The sequence below is a fragment of the Dreissena polymorpha genome, chromosome 4 (genome assembly GCF_020536995.1).
Source record: "Dreissena polymorpha isolate Duluth1 chromosome 4, UMN_Dpol_1.0, whole genome shotgun sequence".
Taxonomy (NCBI): domain Eukaryota; kingdom Metazoa; phylum Mollusca; class Bivalvia; order Myida; family Dreissenidae; genus Dreissena; species Dreissena polymorpha.
The window spans coordinates 101,261,151-101,287,603 of record NC_068358.1 but is presented as its reverse complement, the minus strand read 5'-3'; the positions used below and the strand labels follow the sequence as shown (position 1 = coordinate 101,287,603).

Genomic DNA, 26,453 nt, shown 5'->3' with positions numbered 1-26,453 from the left:
AGCCTTTATCAATACCTCCAAAGTCAGCATCCTCCAAAACGCAGAGACCTCATCAGTGGATGAACTCTGGAACCAATTTAAGACCCTTATCCAGACAGGTATCTCAAAATTTGTCCCTATCAAAAAAGTAGGCTCCAAAAGACTTCTCCCCTGGGTTACCCAAGACATAAAAAGATTAATCAGAAAAAGGGACTCCCTTTACCAAAAGGTAAAAAAACACAAAGGTCAAAACCCCTACATTAGGAAATTCAGAACCATCAAACACCTCATTCAATCCAAAATAAAAAGGTCATACGAAATATACATTGAAGACATCCTAGATATACAACATTCAGACACTCACTCCAGCAAATTCAACACTAAAAAGTTGTATTCCATCATAAAGAATGCAAAACAAGACACTCAAGGTGTTTCCCCACTCAAATGTCAAACAAGTGGAAACCTTATCTCAGACAGCCTTGGTAAAGCCAATATCCTAAACCGGCAATTCCAATCTGTTTTCTCAGGAGTCTCCCCTCTGTCTCTATCCCAGCTATGCAGAAACACCCTAGGAAATTCACCGTACCCCACCATGCCCAAGATAGAAATAGACACCAAAGGAGTCTTGAAATTACTTCAAAACCTTAAAGTAGATAAGGCTGCTGGCCCAGACATGATCAAACCCATTGTCCTCAAGGAACTCCGGCATGAGATCCTTGACCTAGTGTCACTGATTTTCCAAAAGTCCTTAGACTCTGGTCAACTCCCATCAGATTGGACGAAGGCAAACGTCTCTCCTCAATTTAAAAAAGGTGACACTAGCGACCCAGCAAACTATAGGCCCATATCACTCATATGCGTCCTATGCAAACTACTAGAACACATTATCGCATCTAGCCTATCCACACACTTTACCAAACACAGCATACTTTATGAGCTGCAACACGGGTTTCGCGAAAGGCGGTCCTGTGAGACTCAGCTTGTAGAGTTAGTGGATGACTTAGCGAAAACTCTTGCATCAGGTAAACAGACAGATCTAATCCTACTAGACTTTAGTAAAGCCTTCGACAAAGTCAATCACCTCAAATTACTGCATAAACTTAAGATACATGGTGCTTCTGACCAGACCACATCCTGGATCCAGTCCTTCCTAATCGGCAGATCCCAATCAGTCGTAGTAGATGGTACTAAGTCTGACCAAGTCCCAGTTACCTCTGGAGTGCCTCAGGGATCTGTCCTTGGCCCCCTCCTTTTCCTCCTATACATAAATGACCTCCCTTCCCTTGTTACATCCCAAGTTCGCCTCTTTGCTGATGACACTGCCATCTATCTTACAGTGACATCCAAGGCGGACTGTCAAAGGTTACAAGACGATCTCCATAAACTAGAGAAATGGGAAGAGCTATGGGACATGGAGTTTAACCCTGGCAAGTGCCAGGTTCTCCATGTCACACGGAATCGCAAGCCCATTGCGCACCAATACAAGCTTCATGGTCAAATCCTATCCCCAGTTAAGGATGCAAAATACCTTGGTGTTGACATTTGCCATGACTTTGGAACACACATATCTCTAGGATCACAACAAATGCAAACAAAACATTAGGTCTCATCAAACGTAACATCAAGACAAAACATGAAAGGGTCAAATCACTATCCTATCAAACACTAGTACGTCCCCAACTTGAATATGCTTCCCCGGTATGGTCACCACACACTCAGGTCAACAAACACAACATAGAAATGATTCAGCGGCGAGCAGTCAGATGGGTAAAAAATGACTACTCCCATTACACCAGTGTCACACAACTGCAAAATACACTTAACTGGCCCACCCTTGAGAACAGACGCATAGATGCCAAACTCGTCCTTTTCTACAAAGTCTACCACCATCTTGTGGCCATATCCCTCCCATCTTATCTTGAAGTCCCAACCAGGTTAAACAGACACATGCATCCACTCAGTCTTCGTCAAGTCCATACAGGTTACGATTACTTTAAGTACTCTTTCTTCCCCCACACCACAGTATTGTGGAACAGGTTACCCCACCCCGTCGCAATGCTGCCTGACCTTGAGAGCTTCAAGCAGGCAGTAGCCCAACTTAGCCCCTAAACCCATGGGAATTGTTTTTATCCATTTTTATCCCTTGTATACTATATGACTTTTAAATCTCCGAACAACCTAACAACACTATCCTTATTATTGTACAAATTCTTAATTTGCTGAAAGATATCTTTCTCAGCTTTTACTCTTTTACTTTACTAACAGCCAACGCCCACCCTGCCCATAATACTCGCGAGAGGCGTGAGGCAGTACTATGAGATAGATAGATAGACATATTCACTGTGCACATTTCTAAACAAAATATGTGTTGCTTGTATCTAAAACGTAGTCTTTTTCGTTAACAAACACATTTCATTATTAATATCAAACTATATCATGTCAGTCGTTAATTCGATAGCTATTTGTCATTTCAATAATCTTAATTTTCGCTTTGCAACGGCACCATTTGCAAGCGAATCAGCTTAGAAATACTAAACACATTTTACGAAACCGATTTTAATTGAAAGATTGGGAAACGACAGCCAATTATATTGCTCGTTTTTAAAATGCTTAGGCAGAATCTACCAGTGTAAAATGCAGAGAGATTTACACCCGCGGTTATTTCGGGCCGCTTATGAAATACGTCCGCGGAAACGGTGGTACCACCTCCCCCTCCCCCCCCCCCCTCAATTTTTTTTGTGACCCCCGGGACAACCCAATCCGCGGATATCCGCGGAAAAATCACAACCCTGGTAGTGAAGCTTCCAATAAAGTTTCATTGAATTCCAGTCATTAGTTGCTGAGAAATCGCCCGGACAAGAATTGCACTATATGTACAGTTAATGGAAAATTTCAAAGGGCCATAAATCTGTGAAAAATCATCCGACGAGAACCGGCTGATAATATGCACATGTCCTCTTGGTAGTGAAGCTTCCAATAAAGTTTCATTGAATTCCGGTCATTAGTTGCTGAGAAATAGCCCGGACAAGAATTGCACTATATGTACAGTTAATTGAAAATTTCAAAGGACCATAACTCTGTGAAAAATCATCCGACCAGAACTGGCTGATAATATGCCCATCTCCTCTTGGTAGTGAAGCTTCCCATAAAGTGTAATTGAATTCCGGTCATTAATTGCTGAGAAATAGCTCAGACAAAACTTGTGCACGGAAGGATGGACACACTGACGGACGGACAGACGAAGCGGCGACTATATGCTCCCTCCAAAATTTTTTGGGGGAGCATAAAAATCCAAAAGACTAATTGGGCAATAATTAACATATTTATCATAAAAAACATAAAGTGTTTAACAGAGTCTAACCCAGCATTAATCGCATCCAGGGCTTTTTCCGTGATTTGGGAAAGGGCCTTGCATTCCTTTTTGGGAGAAAAAATCAACAAGAAGAAGAAATTTCCCAAAGTAAGCTTTAAATTTGGCGATAAATGCATCATTTTAAAGAAAATATATTATGGGAAGGGGCCTATTTTTCTTTAAGGAAGGGGCCTATATAAAGCCCTTGCTATAGAAGGAAAACAAGCCCTGCCATCTGACTAAAAATTCCTTGTTAAGAGAGATTTGCTAATGACATAAAGATTTCTATCCATATGCCAGTAACATAGAAACATGGGTCAGGAAAAGTCCAGTTCCCAGGTAAGGTACACTTACATATTCAAAGAGAACTCCTGGGTTACTGTGACTCAATTTGCCAAGCTGCCGACCTGATATCTTCACATTCTCTTTAGCCAGACGCCTGGGAAAAGGGTATCAACATTGTAACACATATCAACCCTTTCTCACTCAGAAGAAAAGTGAAAATGGCCATGCGCAAACAGCATAAAACCAGAACAGCCTGTGAGAAACTCGCAATCTGTTTTATGCTGTTTGCTGCTCATCAGAATCTTTGGGTTGGAAACAAAGCATTAGAAACTTGAATCTAGTAAGAAAAGGTCTTTAATTAAATTTAACTTTCTAAGGAACTACAATTGCATCAAAACAAGTATCTTAGTGGTAAAGGGTCAACAAATATAACAATGCAACATAATATTATGTTAAACAATATGAGTTATAATATATGCACTTCTATGAATACTTTAAGCCCTGTGTGAAAATATACATGCCACAACAAGTCTATAAAATGTGATTGAGCCATCAAATGAAATTAAACAATTTAAAAGTACATTGGTAATAATAAATAGACAATTAAACATAGTGAAAGCAGTCATCAACAAGAGCAACGCTGCCACCGCATAACGGGTGCAACGCTCGGCTGCGACAGCTTGTTAGAAAATTATTTTTTTTATTTTAAGAGGTCACAGTGACCTTGACCTTTGACCTATTGACCCAAAATGGGTGTGGCGTGTAGAAGTCATCAAGGTGCATCTACTTATGAAGTTTCAAAGTTGTAGGTGGAAGCACTTTGATTTTAGAGCCAATGTAAAGGTTTTATCACGACGCCGGCGGACAACAAGCAGGCTATGACAATACCTCGGGTTTTCTCCAAAAACAGCCTCGCTAAAAATGTGAGCAAGCAGTTTGACCAAGAAAGCCAAAATATTCTTTAATTACTTCTTGAGATCAAGAAAATACAACAAGCCGGTCTTCCCATAAAACAAAGAAACCGAGCAAGGCCTAGGGCAAAGTTAACCAGTGCTGACCTTGCAAGCTTGTGCTTATATCAATCCAAGTGAAATACCCAAAAAGTAAATGCAATTCATATTCAAACAATGTCTATTTTAATCAACATGGTTGTCATGGGAGGGCTCCCCATGCTGCTATTCGCATTTTTCGCCATATGCTTGTATAAAAAGCAATAAAACCTGTCAACTTGAAAAAACAAGTGGCAAAAATGGATTTTCAAATACATTTTGCTAAACAAATGACATTATACGCTAATTCTATTATGACCAAAAATTAAAACTAGACATTCAAGAAGGGACTAATGTTATACTGGTTTTTAATAATACAGCAAAGAATAAATGCATTGTATACATATTGTATTATATGACTACAAAATGGCTCTAATTTTTTTGAAAAAAATTCCACCCAGTAAGAGCCCTGCATAGTATCATTGTACTGACTTCATGATGTACTTGGACTTCTCAAGGCAGTCAGCCTTCACCTTGATCAGCTGGGGGTGAGAGTTGTAGAGCTCATTCTTCCAGTTACCGTACACTCTGTACCTGAAACACAGGACAACATAGACTCTATATGAAAATGGGGATTAATGCATCTGCCTAAAGTGTTGTAACAGATAAGCCTGTTCAGAAAGCACCGGCTTGTCAGGGATGTCACTTTCTGCTTATTTAGCTTTTCGCTTATAAAAGACTTCCTTTAAACCCAAAACAGCGGAAACATGGTCTCATACACTCAGACTAATAATTTATATGATAATCCAAGGAAAAACTATGCTATGTTAACTGTTCCCAGTATATGCAAACTATGGGCTCGTAGGAATAGAGGTGCAGATAACATTCTTCCAGTTACAATACAACACAAGGCAACATAGTATAACGAACAAACTTAAGTCAATATTTGGACTCAACTTTTGAGTGTGCTTTTTTTCAATTTTTGAGATGAGTTTTATCATCATGCTCAATTTGGTGTTCAACGTTGTTTTTTTTTAGTTCTAAGATTTGAGTCTGACTCAACTATATGCATATTCTTAAAGCTAAGATTTGAGATTATTCAAACAATTTCTTATGATAAACTTTCTTTATACTCAGTTGAGTGGAAACTCAAATCTCATCTGAGCACAAAATTGAGACTATTCATGATACTGGGCTATATGGTCTCTAAATGTGCGCCACTACCTTGCAATAGCCCATAAACCTTCACATGTTATTAAGTCATTTATCTAATGAAGAACTATGCTTGATAGCATGTTTTAGTATATGTAAACTAAGGACTTGCGATGACCTATCCAAGTTCAAAGAACAGCTCTAATATCTTTGTGAGCAGGAGGCTGTTTCAATAAGCTCTTTTAAAAGATAAACAAGAGCACCGCCTTGCGGGTTCAGACCGCTCATCTATTTTCTTTTTAAAGGTGAAGGGAGGGGTGGAGTGAAGAGGGGTGCATTGTGTGGGTGTGTGGACATTTATTACATTATGTTCCAAAAATGCAAAAAAAAGGATTAAAAAAATTCGGGGGGTGGGGGGGGGGGGGGGGGGATTCTTGGGTGCGATGGTTGGAGGGTATTTCAAACATAAAATAATAAAAATAAATATTTGTGTTTTTTAACCGTTTCAAAAAAAAATTTGGGGGGGGGTGAGGGTATAGTGTGAGGGTGTGGTGGTAATGATGATCTAATAAAAAAAAAAAAATTAGGGGGGGGGGGATTCGGGTGGGGGGGTGGGGGGAGGGGGGGGGGGGGGATTATTGGGTGCGATGGTTGGACGGCATTTCAAACATAAAATAATCAAAATAAATAGTTTTGTTTTTTAACCGTTTAAAAAAAAAAAATTGAGGAGGGGGTGGGGTGGGGGGGGGGTATAGTGTGAGGGTGTGGTGGTCATTTGTGAGATGATCTTAAAAAAAAAAAAAAAAAAAAAAAAAAAAATAGGGGGGGGGGGGAAGGAGGGGGGGGGGCACGGGCGCATGGGCGATGGTTTGGGTGGAGTCTATTGTGGTATGTCAGGTAAGAGTAGTTTTGTCAAAGTATCAATCAAATCTAATCATAAATAAAGAAGTTATGGCAATTTTAGCAAAATTTAATAATTTGACCTTGAGGGTCAAGGTCATTCAAAGGTCAAGGTAAAATTCAACTTGCCAGGTACAGTAACCTCATGATAGCATGAAAGTATTTGAAGTTTGAAAGCAATAGCCTTGATACTTAAGAAGTAAAGTGGATCGAAACACAAAATTTAACCATATATTCAAAGTTACTAATTCAAAAAAGGGCCATAATTCCATAAAAATGACATCCAGAGTTATGCAACTTGTCCTTTTACTGTACCCTTTTGACAGTTTGCGAGTGTTCCAAGTATGAAAGCAATATCTATGATACTTTAGGGGTAAAGTGGACCAAAACACAAAACTTAACCAAACATTTAATTTTCTAAGTATAAAGGGCCCATAATTCCGTCCAAATGCCAGTCAGAGTTACATAACTTTGCCTGCACAGTCCCCTTACGATAGTTAATAAGTGTTGCAAGTATGAAAGCAATAGCTTTGATACTATAGGAATAAAGTGGACCTAAACACAAAACATAACCAAATTTTCAATTTTCTAAGTATAAAAAGGGCACATAATTCTGTCAAAATGAACGCCAGAGTTATCTAACTTTGCTTGCCCAGTCCCCTCATGATAGTAAGTGTACCAAGTTTGAATGCAATAGCATTGATACTTTCTGAAAAAAGTGGACCTAAACGCAAAACTTAACCAAAATTTTCAATTTTCTAAGTATAAAAAGGGCACATAATTCAGTCAAAATGCACGCCAGAGTTATCTAACTTTGCCTGCCCAGTCCCCTCATGATAGTAAGTAAGTGTACCAAGTTTGAATGCAATAGCATTGATACTTTCTGAGAAAAGTGGACCTAAACGCAAAACTTAACCGGACGCCAACGCAGACGCCAAGGTGATGACAATAGCTGATAATTTTGTTTCAAAAAATAGATGAGCTAAAAAAGGCATAACCTGTTAGAATTGTAGATAACAATTCATAAGTCACTTACCAGGGTTTGTTAAATGTTTTCCTGATGAATATTTGAATCTCATACAGTTTTATAGTGCACCTGGTTTCCTTGAACATAATCTTTATAAGCTTAGGGCTTTTGACACAATCAAGCTTAAGTAAATGAGCCGTGCTCTGTGAAAAAGGGGGTTTAATGCATGTGCGTAAAGTGTTGTCCGAAATACATGTAAGCATGTGCAGATGACACTTTCCGCTTTTATGATATTTTTCATTTAAAGAACGTCTAAGCAAAAATCCAGTTTAGGCGGAAAGTATTGTCCCTGACTAGCCCGTGCAGATTCCACAGGCTAATCTGGGACAACACTTCACACACATGCATAAAACCCCTTTTTCACAGAGCACTACCCATATTTAGACTTAACCAACCTGAGTTCATAAGGGAACATCTTCACCAGGCCCCACAGCTCCTCAGACACACAGCAGTTACAGGAGAGGAATGAGAGACTGGGCAGTAGCACTTCATCCAGGATGTTCAGCAGACCAAAATACAGGCTGTTGTCATCCACCGACATTGTGCTCTGCTTCCTCTGTAAGATAATAACATCAGAATTATATTTGAGCAGCGCCCTGATAAAGGGTTTAATGCATGTGGGTTAAGTGTTGTCCCAGATTAGCCTGTGCACAAGTCTGTGCAGTGCTCGCAGGCTTATCAGGGAAGACACTTTCTGCTTTTATGGAATCTTCCATCCAAACAATGTCTTGTAAAAATTCAGTCAAGATGTAAAGTTTCATCCCAAATCTGGGACTACACTTTACCCACGTTTTAAGTCTTTTTTTCAAAGAGCGTGACTTATATTTAAATCCTGTGTTAAGCAGCCAGTAAATGGAAATTGCAAAGGTCCCTGCTTTATGCCACATAAATATGCAAAATTAACAAATATTTTATTAAATATTTGATAAAATGAAGATATTACATAATAAAATAAGTGTTCCTTAAAGCCAAAACTTAAATTTCAATGCTAGATGTGGTATGGTAACAGAGATTGAACAAGATAAAAAATGCTCCTTTTTTAGTGTCACAATATATTCTATGTGAATTTTCATATTCAATGAGTATTTAAATGACTCTAAGGCAGAATGCAGCTTTATACAGGGATGGTCAAACTTTCTATTTATGTTAATATATTACATCTAATTGTATATTAAACAACACACAACAATATAAACACAACATACAAAGGAACATGATGGAACAGACATAACAAATTTATGATGTAAGGAAATCCTGCTACACTGTAACTCCAATATAACGCGGAAGACAGGGTCCAAGCCACGCAACAGCGTTATAAACGGACAGCGTTATAAGTTTTGAGCTTATTTATTTAAGAGGGCTATAAAAACAGGTAAAGTATAGCCTATAACATAGGTCCTGTGTATTGTCATGCTGTGTTGTCATCCGCAAATACATGCATATAAACCGAATCGAACGATAACAGTATACATACCGCTTTTCTAATGTGCACATTTATCCGATGATCCAATATAATTACAACATCACTTACGAAAAAATAATGTTAAACATTTATGACAAGAAATATGTTTACGAATTTCGTAAACAAATTCATATGCCTACGCCATTTTTCAGAAAAATTAGTACAGTGCATTATGGGACACAGCTTTCATTAGACGAGCGAATTTAAATTTAGATTGAATGCAATACGATACATGTACAAAGAAATATTTTATTGAGTCATACCCAGTATGTTAAAAACGTGCTTTCCGTGAACTTTCTGATAACGGGCACAAATTTAAGTGCATCTCTGTTAACTATTACACTGCGTTAGCATGTAAATAAAACGCAGGATTTTTTAATATTTTTTTTGTATACGTACTGAAACATTAAACACACACACAGATATTTTTATTTATCAAGCATGTGTAGCATATAATAAACGATAACACACTTACACAGCCATAGTTTATACAATGAAATACAATACACGATAAATACAAAACATAAACAGGTAATCGCTTTAAATAACTTTAATTTGATAATTATTCTGCTTGCACTTGCCTTATTGAAATTATCGCACTGAACCGCTCTGATAGGGAATACATGTAATAAACACGGACACGCGAGTTTTCACACCTTTATTGACATTACACAACAGATTAACACCAATTAGCTGTCGAGTGTCGTTTAACCTCTAATCGATTAAAATCAGTTAAACGGACAGATAAGCAATCAAGCTGTGATCGCCAGCTTCTTTGAATTTTCTGAAAATAATGTATGAAGTTGCATAACATGGATTTGAATCAGAAATGGAAGCTTGGAGAAAAAACGGGATCCAAGGACCCCCCGCGTTATATTGGACACAGCGTTATAACGGACTGCACTATATTGGAATTACAGTGTATTCGTGCAGACCTTGTTCATATACTCCTTGCCCAGCCTTATCAGCTTCACAAGCAGAACCGGGTCACAGGCTATGTAGGGGCCCAGGTAGGTAACCATGGGAAACACCAGTGTGTTCAGCTCCTTGTATGTGCTCGCTCTGGGAACTGCACAGCCCATCTCATCTGGCTTTTTCCACTTAGACGCCAGCTTGGTGGTAAGTCCACTATATCTGAAAATAATTTTAGAAAGACAATGTTAGGAAGCAAAAGTCTTAAAATGAGGCTTGTTCTGGAAATACTGGGCTTAGTGTATGGACCTTCATCATCATCCTAGATTAGCCTGTGCAGTTAGCACAGGCTAAACAGGGACCAGACTCTCCGCCTAGACTGGGTTTTGTTTATAAAAAAAACTTCCTTTACAACAAAAAATCCATAAAAGTGGGAAGTGTTGTCCCTGATTAGCCTGAGTGGACTGCACAAGCTACTCTGGCACGACACTTTAAGGCAAAAACATTACACCCAATATTCCAAGAATGAGGCTCAAATGATCAAATAAAGTGACGAACTATGTATACAATTTATTAAACATTAAAAGAAAGAAAATCAGCTAAATGCAAATAAGATTTCCCATGCTCTTACTTCCTGTACGCTGGTTCCATGGCAGTGTGTATCATCACACAAAGGGCAGCAGCCACAGGCTTGTGGGTTGTGGCAAAGAATTCCGGCAGCCAGTCTAACATGCATTTAGACTGGTCCCAGGCTCCAATACTCAGTAAGGCTTCCACCAGGCCCAGTTTCTGATTATTTTCATGCTGAAAATTAAATGTATCTGTTATCTATTATAACTTTTCCGGTCAGGAAAACTGTTGGACTATTGAATATTACATTTAATTTTAATTAATGTGTTGTGTTTTTCATACACAGCTGATAAGAAAAATATTCCATCCAAAGAATCATTGCAAAGTATTTTAAAGCAATAACATGGTGCCTTGTTGTAAACTTAAATGCTGCTATATATATATGGCAGGCTGTATAAATGTTTGCATCAATTATGCTTTAAGATATCTTCTTAAAATACCTACTACAAGTTCCTTGAACAAAATCATACAGGAACTTAATCTAGGCTTTATGATTGTAACTGCATATTGTCCCAGATTAGCATGTGCAGTTTGACACTTACATCCCAGACTATTTATACGTTAGCAAGAGAATTCCTTTAAACAAAAAAATCCATAAAAGGAAACTGTCGTCGCTGGTTAGCCTGTGCAAACTGCACAGGCTTATCTGGGACAACACTTTACATACAGGTCTAACACGTGATGTACTCACCACGTCCACTTTGAGTGCCTCCTCCTCCTTGGCCTTCTCCTCGTTGGCCTTGTCAGACAGATTGACCACCATCAGCTTGCGCGCGTACGTCTTAGCAGTCCGCCATCTCCTTCTTGCTGTGCTCAAGGATCGTGGCGTCCGGAGGATGTAGCTGTGACATGATGGACAGCATGATATGAAGAAGGTAATTACCAAATTGGTGCAAAAAGGTACCATGTGGCATTAAAATTAAAATCTCACGTGGTACCTTTTTGCACTAATGGGGTGATATACACTGTAAAACCAATATAACATAAATAGAATATATTTAGAAATCAATTTCGAACATTTTTAGCTAATATCCAATAAAACAAATAAGTTTTAGGCTAATATTTTGTGCACATATTTTTTTCCTGTTTTTCTTTTTTTTTCAAATATGTTTGTGAAAAAACAATTCTTTCATCCCTTCATACTGTTCTTACTCCTTACACATTATCTGAAAATATATGTGACCTCTGTATTTCTGTACTTGTGTAAAACTTGATGCTTTGAGAATAAAATACCCGACCCCCGAAAAAAAGAGTATAAAACGGCGATAAATACCTGCCTCAGCATGAACTTCCCCATCTTGACTATCACGTGATTACCCCATCTGAGGCTGTTATGGTTAAATGCTGATTGCATATAGCCATTTTTACTTTGACATTGTCACTAATAGCCCTGCAACTCTTTTAGTTAGCAATGTTTACTAGAAAACTTCTGGATTATCGAGTATGCTTTGTTTCTCATATTTTCACTTCAAGGTGATACAAATGTTTTGCAATCAATACATTTCACCGACCAACAACATGACCAACTGAGTAAGTTCAATATACCCTCTTTCTAGCTTCATTTGTGGAGGTACAAAATTAATTCACAAGAAAAAGAAAGCAGAGCTTGTATGAAAATTGTTGACTCTTTTTGCACACAAGTAGGTACACAAAAGTGGCTTTAATTTATCTATAAAACAGTAGACACTTTGCAGAACATAAAAGCACATGACTGCATAATTGAATATAACTTACATGTGGATACAGAGTCTCAAGTTGAATGAGATCATTTTTGAGAAGCAGAGCAGCAAGTTTGAACAGGGAGGTTGGAGTTGCCTCATCCTGAAACATTGTCAACAACATCAGTTTGTAAAACTGCCCTAGCACAGGGGTCTTATAATGTCACTGACATCAGTTAGTAGAACTGTCAACCACAGGGGTCTAACAATGTCAACAACATCAGTTTGTAGAACTGCCCTTTACAGGGGTCTAACAATGTCACTGACATCAGTTAGTAGAACTGTCAAGCAAAGGATTCCACTCAACATTAAAAGTTAAGTTAACATTTTTTAGATAAAATACTTAATTTCTTTAAATTGCTTGATTGAAATCTGTTAAATCAGTTAAACAACCAAAGTGGTCTAGGTATAAACATGTTTTGACATTTGGTCAAGATCACATAACTGTTGGAGTTAAAAAGTTGAAACAAGTTGAAACAAAGAAACCTCATCTTTATGCAGCACATTTTAATCTTAACATAAAGCAACAAAAATAATTTTCAAAACACTGGCTTTCTAAAAGATCCTCGCTCTGAGAAAATGGGTTTAATACATGTGCGTAATTTCATCCTAGATAAGCCTGTGCAAATCAGGGACGAAACTTTCCGTCTAAACTGGAATGTTTCAATAAAAGAGACTTCATGTAATCCAAAAATACTGTAAAAGCGTAGAGTGACATCCTAGATTAGCCTGTGAAAAATGCAAAGGCTAATATGGTACGACACTTCATGCACATGCATTAGGCCCCGTTTTCCTAGAGCCATGCTCACGTTCACATCCATCACTACCTTGAAGAACTGGAACTTGAAGCCTAGGCAGTGGCAAAGTGTGTCGGTGTCCTTTACATAGGAACGTATGAGCTCAACATAGAAATGCTCCAGCTCTGGTCTGTTTTCAAACGACTCCAAGAGAATGTCTATGACACGATTTGGGTCCAGGTTGAAACAGCCTGTAATAATGGACATGTTGGGTTTAATACAGGAAGTATTATCATTTATTGTTCTCAAACAACTCCAGGGAATGTTTATAACACAATTTGGGTCCCGGTTGAAACAGCTTGAAATAATGGACATGCTAAGTTTAAAACAGTATTGTCATTTATTAATGGTAAAAACAATTATTTGTCTTATTAAATTAAAGCTTAAAATAAGTTGAACAGTGTTTCCAATAGTCTAAAATACTGGGTTGATAAATGAAATTTTCAAGTTGTATTCCATTATTTAAACAAGAGCACCGCATAACGGGTGCCAACGCTCGGCTGCGGGTGCAGTTTAAAAAAAATGAAAGCTTGTCAGAATTGAAAAAAAAAAATTAGAGGTCACAGTGACCTTAACCTTTGACCTAATGACCCAAAAATGGGTGTGGCATGTAGATGTCATCAAGGTGTATCTACATATGAAAATTCAAAGTTGTAGGTGGAAGCACTTTGATTTTAGAGCAAAATGTCAAGGTTTTAGCACGACGCGGACAGCGAACACGGACGGCTGAAGACACAACGAGCTTGCTATGACAATACCTCGGGTTTTCTCCCAAAACAGCCGAGCTAATAAGTTGAACAGTGCATCCAATAGTCTAAAATACTGGGTTGATAAATGAAAATTTCAAGTTGTATTTCATAATTTAAACAAGCAATGTGTTTGTGAAACACTATGTCCCCATATATTTGATCTTTGACCTTGAAGGACGACCTTGACCATTCACAACTCAAAATGTGCAGCTGAATGAGATACACATGCATGCCAAATATCAAGTTGCTATCATCAATATTGCAAGTGTACATTAAATGAACAATTCTGACCCATATCTTTGACCTTTGACCTTGAAGGATGACCTTAGCCTTGACTTTTCACCACTCAAAATGTGCAGCTCCATGAGATACACATGCATGCCAAATATGAAGTTGCTATCTTCAATATTGCAAAAGTTATGGCAAATGTTAAAGTTGAAGCAAACAAACACACAAACCAACCAACCAACCAACCGACAGGGCAAAAACAATATGTCTCCCACTATAGTGGTGGGGGACATAAAAATCTTGCAGTGTTTATCGCAAAAAGTCTTTTCAAACATAAATATAAAAAATAACAAGGTAACAAAGTAGATATGTATACACTGCCACTTATTGATATTTCGGAAGTAAGGTACAATAGTTAACACAGAAATAGAAAAACATAAAAAAGAGTGTACTAAAAATTCAGAGAAGTGCAGTAGATATCACAAGAACAGTTATTACAATCTGACCTTTAAATAACAATAATTTTATTGTTTCAAACAGTAGGTGACCAACAACAATATATTTGACTTTGAGTTTCAAAGAAGCCTGGCTTTTACCACGTCATATTTTTAGTCTTGAAAACGCTGGTACCTATGCACCTTTGGAGACGCTAAAGATAAAGTCTATGCGAAAGATCAAAGGACACATCAATTGACATTACGTAACATAACGTCATTTAAAAATGAGAACCATTGGAACATAATTTTTCATTTTCAAACATAAAGCCCAAAAACTTGATTAAACAAGGGACAAAATTGTCACAAAACCAGGTTTTCAATTTGAAAAAATAGTCTGATAAAGGGAGACAACTCAAACTCAAAATGTGCATTGTAAATGTTACTGATTGTTCACAGTTACCCCCCTTGTTAAAAATTCAATCTATTTTTAGTTGTGGCGACCTTGACCTTGAAGATATCGACATAATTCTTTGGCGCGACACACCGTCCAATGATGGTGAGCAAATGTGCCAAATGATTTTAAAATCTGACAATAAATGACATAGTTATGGCTCCGACAAGCTCATTTATTACCATTGAACTCAAAGTGTGACCTTGACCTTGGAGATAGTGATGTAATTCTTTTGCGCGACACACCGTCTACTGATGATGAACAAACATGCCAAATGATTTTAAAATCTCACATTAAACGACAAAGTTATGGCCCGGACAAGCTTGTTCAGCCCGCCAGCCAGCCCGCCCGCTGACATTCGCCAATCTATTAACCAGTTTTTTCCTTCGGAAAAGATAATCAGTATAATGGAAGTTACACAATAGAACAAGTATCTACTAGAGAACCCAAGAATATAATGTGATATTCACAGGCAGAAAAACATATTTGCTTTGGTTATTAAGCCATAAAAAGCATGCTTTTCTACTAGTGAATGTTAAATGATATTCCATAGTCCAGTCAATCATTGATCCCTGATCAGGGAAAACGGGGCTTTATGCATGTGCTTTAAGTGTTGTTCCAGATTAGCCTGTGCAGTCCACTGGATTTTTGCTAAGAAGAAACTTCCTGTAAACATCAAAATACCATAAAAGTTTACATTTCAATGTGCTTTTACTATAAAAGCATAATTGTCGTTCCAGACTAGCCTGTGGACAGACTTATCTTGGAGGACAATAAACGCACATGCATTAAGCCCAGAACAGGACTCATGTGCAGTAAGATTTTTCACCAATGAGAGATTTGATGTTCTGTAGGACCACGGCAGGTGTGAGCTTGTCTGTGATCTCCTGGTTGAGTTCGGTCACAAGCTTAGCATAGCCCTCACTCTCCTCACGTAACAGGTTGAACTTCTGCTGCTTGTAGCTAAAACAAACACAACAACTGGTTTTGTGACATGTTATAGATACAATGCACACAGTACCTGGTTTTGTGACATGTTGTAGAGACAATGCACACAAAACCTGGCTTTGTGACATGTTGTAGAGACAATGCACACAACACATGGCTTTAAGACATGTTGTAGATACAATGCACACAACACCTGGCTTTGTGACATGTAGATACAATGCACACAATACATGGCTTTGTGACATGTTGCAGATTCAATGCACACAACACCTGGCCTTATGACATGTTGTAAAGACAATGCACACAACACCTTGCTTTGTGACGTGTTGTAGATACAATGCACACAACACATGGCTTGGTGACATGTTGTAGATACAATGCACACAACACGTGGCTTTGTGACATGTTCTTGATACAATGCACACAACACATGGCTTTATGACATGTTGTAGATACAATGCACACAACACATGGCTTTTAGACATGTTGTAGATACAATGCACTCTATACATGGCTTTGTGACATGTTGTAGGGACAATGCACACAACACATGGCTTTTAGACATGTTGTAGATACAATGCACACAACACATGGCTTGGTGACATGTTGTAGATACAATGCACACAACACGTGGCTTTGTGACATGTTCTTGATACAATGCACACAACACATGGCTTTATGACATGTTGTAGATACAATGCACACAACACATGGCTTTTAGACATGTTGTAGATACAATGCACTCTATACATGGCTTTGTGACATGTTGTAGGGACAATGCACACAACACATGGCTTTTAGACATGTTGTAGATACAATGCACACAACACATGGCTTTGTGACATGTTGTAGATACAATGCACATAACACATGGCTTTGTGACATGTTGTAGATACAATGCACTCAACACATGGCTTTGTGACATGTTGTAGATACAATGCACACAACACCTGGCTTTGTGACATGTTGTAGATAAATGCATACACCACATGCCTTTGTGACAATGCAAACAATACGTAGTTTTGTGACATGTCTTTTATTTTAAGTGTTTTATCTAGAAACAAAGCAAAACAAAAATTCTAAATTTTCGTAACACATTGTTATTGGAAAATGGTTACAATAGAAATTTTATTTTAAGAACAAAACATTCAAAGTGAGCAAAAGATTTTATTTTATTCATGCTGCATTATATAGATGATGTTTAGTATGGAAACCTGGTCAGTATTGTCCAAGTCAAAAATGGGTAAATGTCAGGATCAAAATGAGGTCAGATGATCTGGTAGGGTAATATAAACACTGTTAGAGTTTGTTTGGTGTTTACTGACTACATTTATATATTTGAATATCTAAATGTAGTACATTTTATGTCCCAAAATATTTAAAAAATGAATCTGTTTAGAAACTTAGCAATTGCTACCAGTAATCTTCAACTTGTCGTACTTTAATCTTCAGCAGCCAACTGTATACATCAGGATAACTCTTATCCACCAGATAACTTTTGGTTGTCTTCAATTTCATGGAAATCTTTTTTTGGTTAGTGATTGCATAAACATATAGACATCCAAACTTGTGATTGTTTTGGTTACGTTTTTGATTTAGCCAGGGTATTTGACTTTGGCTAACTTTATCCGAAAAAGGGCTGTTTGTAAAACATGTGTGCCCCCCAAATGGGCTGTCAGTTGTATTGGCAGCCATTGTGTGAATCCATTTTTTGTCACTGTGACCTTGACCTTTGACCTAAAATTCAATAGAGGTCATCTGCCAGTCAGGATCAATGTACCTATGAAGTTTCATGATCCTAGGCCTAAGCGATCTTGAGTTATCATCCGGAAACCATTTTACTGTTTCGAGTCACTGTGACCTTGACCTTTGACCTAGTGACCTGAAAAAAAATTGGGGTCATCTGCCAGTCATGATCAATGTACCTATGAAGTTTCATGTTCCTAGGCCTAAGCGTTCTTGAGTTATCATCCGAAAACCATTTGGTGGACGGACCAACATGTGCAAAACAATATACACTCTTTTTCGAAGAGGGCATAATAAAGGTTATCTTTTTGATAGGCTAAAGTTTGTTTTATTTATACAATTTTCTACGAGAAACAATAGATATTAATTGAAACAAGAGATGTGTTTGTCAGAAACACAATGCCCCCTATTGCGCCGCTTTGAAATAAAATTTCAATATATCATTTGGCAGGTTTAGAAATTATCTCCCTTTTAAAGCTTATTACTTCTCTTGGATTGTATTTTTTGACTTTTGACCTTGAAGGATGACCTTGACCTTTCACCACTCAAAATGTGAAGCTTCATGAGATACACATGCATGCCAAATATCAAGTGCTATCTTCAATATTGCAAAAGTTATCGCAAAACTTTAACCAAGGTTAAAATTTTGGGACAGAATGACAGACAACAGGCCAAAAACAATATGCCCCCGATCATGCCATCCGGGGGCATAAAAAGTCCATACATTGAACATTATCTAAAACACTTACTAGAGTCTGGTCTTTATTTTGACATGTTTTTGCGTGAAACCGCTTTTGTTTGATACAAGGCCCGTATTCTCCAAGGTTTCAGGATCCAATCGTGTCTTTAACAGAGCCTCACAATCAAAGGCCTGAAAAATACATACAAGCTTAGCTCTGGGAAAACTGACTTCACGGGCTAAACACGGACAACACTTGTTGCTTTTAAAAAAGTATCTTCTAAGCTAAAATTGAGTTAGACAGAAAGTATTGTCCCTGGTTAGCCTGGGCTCATCTGGGCTTATCTGGAATGACACTTTACACACATGCATTATCAGTTTTCTCAGAACAAGGCTCCATACATAAATGTTGCAACCATGTAAAGTGTTGTTGGTTTTTCTTTCAAATTTGGGGTAAATAGCCTCATTCCCAATTGGAAAAAGTACATTTTTTTCCAAAATACCACCTTAAATTTCCCAATTGAAAGTTTCACACACACACACACACAAAAATCTTTTTCGTTAGATCTCAACATTTAGTTCATCTCCCATCTAGATCTGTAAGTTAGACCATAGTAAATATAATATTGAAAAACACTTGTATTCCCAATCCAAAAAGATTCATCCCAAAATGGTGAAAAAACAACACTGATGTAAATAGAACAGAAAACAACAATATTCATTTGTTAAACAAGAGGGCCTGAAAGGCCCAAAGTCGCTCACCTGAGAAAAAAAGAAATGACCTGTCTTTTTGCAGCCCAAGATATCAATGGAACAAATGTTCTCACCAAGTTTCATTAAGAATGAACAACAAATGGCCCCCTGGCGGCCATGTTTTTCAACAGACCTGAACCATTTTTTAGCTCGTCCAAGATAGTGGGGCAAATCTTCTGACTAAGTTTCATGAAGATCCGACAATAAATGTGGCCGATACAGTGTTAACAAGGCAAATATTCATGACGCACAACGGAAGACAGACAATTGACAAAAGGTGATCACAAAAGTTCACCATGAGCAAAAAATATTATGCTCATTAAGATTGTCACCATGTGTGAAGATGATATTATTAAAACTAATTGAGTAAACTAAATCAAGATATGATAACAACATTTGCACTCAGCAAGTGTCATTCAGATTGAACTAAAAATGTGACTAAAAGTATTCACAATGTTTCAATATACTAGTAAACAAGAGATTGCCAAGCAATATGGTCCCCTACCAGTGAAACTCCACAAAATGAAATGACGTGCATAATCTCCATATTGCCATCTATCCATGTTTCAAGTTTCATGAAAAAATATGAATAACTTTTAAAGTTATCGCAGGATCCAGAAAAGTGTGACGGAATGACTAACAGACAGACTGAAAGACAGACGGGAGTGTAAACCATAAGTCCCCTCCAGTTTCAATGGTAGGGGACAACAACTGTAGACATACACAAAAACTACCACCCCCCTGCGAGCTTTGTTTATAAACAATAATTAACTATTTTCAGACTCACCTTGCAATTATATTTCCAATTAAAAAATCAGTAAATCTGTTTTAAAACACAAATCTTTGATAATGTGTGTTATTGTATTTAACAATAAAACCCAGTTTATTTTAGCAGAAATGTGGGCCCTTAAAGAGAGACTATCTTGAGCATACTAGTATGTTGATGAATACAGTTCTCTCAAATTCCTGAGTAAGAGTTACTGCCCATTCTATAATAGAATATAGTTCTGAGATCACTTCCTTTCTGGCATTCGATTCCAAGGATTAAACCTACAGAAAAAATCGAAATTAAACAAGAGGGCCTGAAAGGCCCAAAGTCGCTCACCTGAGATAAAAAAGAATGACCTGTTCTTTGCAGCCCAAGATATCAATGGAACAAATGTTCTAAGCAAGTTTCATGAAGAATAAACAACACAGGGCCCCCTGGCGGCCATGTTTTTCTAACAGACCTGAACCATTCTTGAACTCTTCCAAGATATGTCCAAATATCATGAAGATTGGGCAAAACATGTGTCTCCTAGACTGTTCACGTTTTCACAATATACTGAAGCGTTTCACCCGTCATGCCGGCTATCAAATTAAAATGAAGTCAATAATTTTAATTAATATTTATTTATTGACGTCCCACTGAAGTGCGGCGACTCGTATGTAATACGTTTTTTTTTCGCTTATGGGAGAAGTTATTTTACGGATCAATGTATATATTTTTGTTGTCAGAATATCTTGCATAGTGGTGATTTTTTTGTGTAAATTACTGTAAATAAGTACAGCATTTGTGCCTATTACATTTACTACAACATTTATTGCCAATAATGCAAAGCTAATTCTTTTAATAAATAACTGATCACAGGGGCTGGGCAATAATAAAAGATCACAGGGACTGGGCAAATACGCCAACCGGTAAAACTTTCTGGTTTTGTATAAAAACAAAACATAATCAAAATATATTTATTCTGTGGTTTTTCTAACAATAGCGCAGACTTTTGCTGTTCGAGTTTTGGTTAACGCGGATTTTCTTCAATTTTACAAGACGACAGCGATTACACGGTTTATTGCTTTATTGATAACCGTTACACTACAGTCACTTATTAATATCTTAGTTAGAAGGTGATCTTTCAAGTTGTTCCGTAGTGTAGTAGTTACACGCTCGCTTCACATGTGAGAGGCCCAAGGTTCGAGCCCCAGTAGAATCAAATTATTTTATTTGTGTTCTATGTTAACTTTTTGTTTTGATGTAGACATTTTAGTTTAAATAAATATGCTGTTTTATTGTAACCATTTTTTGTTTTTATTATGCCCATGAAATATATGTGTGAGAGGGTGGGGGGGTTCGTTAATACATTAAAACTTTTACAGTGTTTTCCTATCAATGAGTACTCAACCCCTATCGTAAATGAGCAACATAAGAATAAGTACTGAATAATCTCCCCTTGAAGTTGAGAAAAATATGAAATAACGCTTACAAGATGAAGATTTTTTAAAACCTACACAGTTTTGTTCCATTAATGAAAACTGCACACGGATGCCATTAAAAAAAAAGGAAACCAATGTACATAAAATGAACTATGAAATATTTGGGGGTTACAACACAAAATCATAGATAATGGTTATTTGGGGGTTATAACACAACATCATAGATAATGGTCATTTGGGGGTTATAACACAAAATCATAGATAATGGTTATACCAGTATCTTTTTCTATTTTGTTTAAAATAATCAGCCAATATATTAATATTTACAGTAAAGAAAAATGGTTCCATGTAACTTCATTGAGTGCCTTTTACACTGAAATTCCCGACGCCCTTTGATGCCTTGCATCAATACTTATCTTCACATACTGTGACAAGGAAAGCTACTGGGGCTCGTCTGAGCCTAGCTTGAGGCACAAGAAAAATCAACAACAATGTGACTAAACTATTTTTTATTATTTCCAAACATTCATCATTTATACTTGAGCAATAATGCAAACAATACAAACAATTAATATAGAAATACAGTTAATAAATTTTCAAAAGTTAATCATAGCTAAAACAAGGTTTCGAAAACAATTATACACTTTCATGTCTAAACTTGGTCAACAGTTTGTGTTCAGTATGAGGCAATTCCGGTATAAAGCACTTAAGGATAAACAAAACGCATGATCACTTTAATTGAATTCACTCACAAACTTCACTTTCACAAAACAAAAAATTAAGAACTCACTTTTATTGTATTATTCACTTTAGTCTAATGTAAGACACTTAAAGAAAACAAACAGTTTAAATCCATTTCTTCGGCTTTGATTAATCACTTATAACTTGCGTTAATCACAACACAAGTCACTTTAATTAAAAGACTAGCTGAGATTTGTAATTTAATGAATTCACTACGTTCACTCATCACTTATTAAAAACACTAACTTGTTGTTGCATAAATTCACTGTTAATTATTAAATCACTAACTCATATTTTCACTTAGAGAAAAAATACTAAGTCACTTTGCCTTAGTTATCACTAAGTTAATAATCGCACTTAGTTAAAAGAACTAAACTAACTCCACTAACTCAGTGCTCACTCTGGCCTTCAGAAAATAAAAGCCATAATTTTTTTCCTTAAAAAAATAATAGCCACAACATATGCGGACTTTTCCGAAAAACGGAACTGAAGGCAAAAAGAAAGAAAAAACAATGACTCTCATTTTATCTATGTTTTATTAAATGTATATCTATTGGATTTAAGTTATAATATAAATATATACTTAAAAACAAGCATAATATCAGTGTGTCATTTTCTTATAAAATATTATCATGGCTTTACAATAAAGAATACAATCAATGCTGTAGGTGTGACTTAACAAACCAGATCTCAGCTACAGTTACATACACATAAGAATTAAGGGCAGAGGCCCCAACCCACCCAGAGCCCTTACTGATTATGCTATTTTTTTATAGTTTTTCCAATTGCAATTTTTGGTGAATACAACTCGAAATATTATAAACCACACCTTCCGTATCACCGCATGTGTATTCGTCATTCTATTTTTGCTATTATGAACTTCGAAAATAAATCATAATCGACAAAAAAAATACACTATCCGAAAACGGTAATCCGAAAAATTGTACGCGTTTTGCACATGAAATATGCATAATATAAAATATTAATATGCATAATCTAAAATGTGCATATCGTTCGACTACTTTATCTCTTAATACAACGTTTGCCATCGGCCGCAATATTGTAGGCAGAGGCCAATAGCAATTGTAAATGATTTATTCCAAAAATAACACTTTTGCAATGCCGATCATGTTTACATCAATTAACGTCACAGCGCGGGAGTTAAAATACACCACGTCAGTGTAATTCCAAACACGTGTTTGCTGGCCATGGCATATGCCGGGTCCCTTTGAATTGGGAAAACCAGGTTACCTGGTTAAAAATTGAATGAAATCATTATATTAAAGCAAACGACAAACAGCGGTAATTATGGGGATAATTAATTGATGGAGATTAAATAATTATTTCATCAAGCAATGTTCAACGTAATCTAATTGCAGAAAAAACGGCGTGAAAAACAAAACCTGCAGACAATATAAGCGGCGATTTCACAACGATTAAATAATAATTGGCGAAAAATTAACAAAGATCTAACAGTTACCAATAATTGGTAAAGCATGGGGAGATTTAAAACGTTTTTTTCCGAACTATATCACTGTTGTCGGACACTGATTGAGAAAAACGCTCTAGGCCACAATGTCGCAAAAGTTACTGCCGCGTGTATGACAATACACAGGGTTGAGTGTGTACACAGGTAATCTCGTTATCGATTTTTCCTGCTTGATGGCCCGATTTGCAGGCGTTTCGCATTCGTTGGACAACATTTAGAGGCAATTTGTTTTTTGATGTAGGAGGATAAAATAATCGCCATTTTTTCTAGACAATTTTATGAAATAATAGCCAGTTGGATAAAATAATCGCCATTGGCGATAATGTCTGGCAGCAGCGTGAGCACTGCTAACTTAACATTCCCAGTTAGTGAAACACAGTAAATCACTAATTCAATATTTTCATTTAGAGAAAAATAAGACTAAGTCACTTTTACTAAGCGAAATTTCAACTTAGAACATTAAACTCACCTCCATGATAAAACTAACAGTTGCTACACTAAACAGGTCTGGCAGGTTAGTCATTCACTAACCCCAAACTATCAATTAGTGGACTAACTCTTTCAACTTAGAGCTAGGGGGTCTAACATTAGTCTTTCACTTGTATACCCAGATGTTTCAAGTGATTAGTCCTTATGGGAAAGGCCAACAATGTGCCAGTTCCCTGATTCTGAGGTGCAGCTGGAAACCTAGGTAAACATCCAATCAAATGAGAGCACTGCTATTCTTTATATCCAGGTAAAGATAAGCACTGGTCAAAAGAGATGCAGCACTGACCACTGATGTAAACTATCTGCATCCACACTTACAGAGTGTTTAAAGCATTTATTTCATTTCTTAAGAATTATTATACAATGAAACAAGAGGCCCATGAGGGCCTGAATCGCTCTACTGCTATAAACACTGTGCAAGTTTGGAAAGAATAAGATGGAAACTGTGTACTTGATCGTGCAAACAAGGAGAATTTTCTCAAATTCAAGGGGAGATTATTGTGTACTTATTTCTCCGATACTGCTCATATTCAATAGTTTTCAAGTCCTCGTTGATATAAACTATAAAGATACTGTGCAAATTTGGAAATAATTGGATGAAAACTGTGGAATTAATTGCTTAAACAAGCGGGATTTCAACATTTTCTCATATTCAAAGGGAAGTCATTCTGGATTGCTTCGATATTGCTCTTTTTAAACAAGAGCACCGCATAACGGGGGCCACGCTCAACTGCAAAGCTTGTCAGATTATAATTTTTTTTTTTTTAAGAGGTCACAGAGACCCTGACCTTTGACCTAGTGACCCAAAATGGGTGTGGCGTGTAGAACTCATCAAGGTGCATCTTCATATGAAGTTTCAAAGTTGTAGGTGGAAGCACTTTGTTTTTAGAGCCAATGTAAAGGTTTTAGCACGACGCCGGACGGCGAGCAGGCTACGACAATACCTCGGGTTTTCTCCGAAAACAGCCTCGCTATCAAGAGATGTGTTTGTCATAAACACAATGCCCCCTAATGCGCCACTTTGAATTTTTTGTTTAACCTTTGACCTTGAAGGATGACCTTGACGTTTCACCACTCAAAATGTGCAGCTCCTTGAGATACACATGCATGCCAAATATCAAGTTGCTACGTTCAATATTGCAAAAGTTATGAAGAAGGTTAAAGTTTTGGTTTAAGTTTTTGATTATTTTTTTTACCTTTGACCTTGAAGGATGACCTTGACCTTTCACCACTCAAAATGTGCAGCTCTATGAGATAAACATGCATGCCAAATATCAAGTTGCTACGTTCAATATTGCAAAAGTTATGAAGAAGGTTAAAGTTTTTGTTAAAGTTTTGGACACACATACACACACGGACACATACAATGACAGACAGGCAAAAAACAATGTACCCCTGATCTTTCGATCCGTGGGCATAAAAGGGGTTTGAGTCCTTATTGATACAAAGACACTGTGCAAGTTTGCCAAGAATTGGATGAAAATTATTGACTTTATCACATAAAAAAACTGAATTTTCGTTTTTTTCTCAAATTCAAGGGGAGATAATTCTGGACTTATAACTCCGATATTGCTCATTTTCAATAGGGTTTGACTCATCATTCAGATAAAGACACTGTGCAAGTTGGGAAATAATTGGATGAAAACAAGCCTTATTTCACAATTTTCTCAAATTCAAGGGGAGATAGGTCTGGTCTTTTTATTCCGATGTAAACCATTTTCAATAGGGTTCTTGTCCTCATTAATATAAAGACACTGAACAAGTTTGAAAAGAATCGGATGAAAACTTTGGACTATAACGCATAAACATAAAAAGGCTAAGGCACGCACGCACGGCAACAGAAACCACGCCATGACATAAGCTCTTCCTGCCTTCGGCCAGTAGAGCTAAATACACCTGATATATCATTAATAAATTTATGAGTTATTAACTATCATTAATGAATTTAAAAGTTATTAAAAATTGTAATTTAAAGAATCATTATTGTAAGAATACAAACAAAGTAAACAATTACAAGGCAGTTCTTACAATACATACATAAAGAAAACTGCCCACCCCCTGGCGACCATGTTTTTCCGCTGATCACGACAATTTTCAAACTCGTCCGAGACATCCACATAAATAATGCTTTGACAAAATTTCATGAGTGTTCACAAGCTTTTTTACTATATAAATATAAGGAACCCCCCCCCCTGGCGACCATGTTTTTTACCGATCCAAACCATTTTCGAACTCAACTGTCGTATCTATAAAACAAATGTTGTGACCAAATTTCACGAAGATTGGAAAAAAAATGTGTTTTTTAGACTGTTCACATGTTTTCACTATATACATATAGACAAAACTG

General features: G+C 36.9%; 1 protein-coding gene across 1 annotated transcript in view; it reads right to left on the bottom strand.

Annotated features, from left to right (window-relative positions):
* The window catches only part of LOC127876177 (THO complex subunit 2-like), a 104,150-nt gene that overhangs the window by 66,356 nt on the left and 11,341 nt on the right, over positions 1–26,453 (bottom strand). Inside the window, 11 exon segments of the mRNA XM_052421183.1 lie at positions 3,686–3,770; positions 5,098–5,199; positions 8,080–8,240; positions 10,082–10,280; positions 10,690–10,862; positions 11,380–11,475; positions 11,477–11,530; positions 12,423–12,509; positions 13,234–13,394; positions 15,898–16,031; positions 18,512–18,633. Coding sequence (XP_052277143.1) covers positions 3,686–3,770; positions 5,098–5,199; positions 8,080–8,240; positions 10,082–10,280; positions 10,690–10,862; positions 11,380–11,475; positions 11,477–11,530; positions 12,423–12,509; positions 13,234–13,394; positions 15,898–16,031; positions 18,512–18,633 — 1,374 coding nt within the window.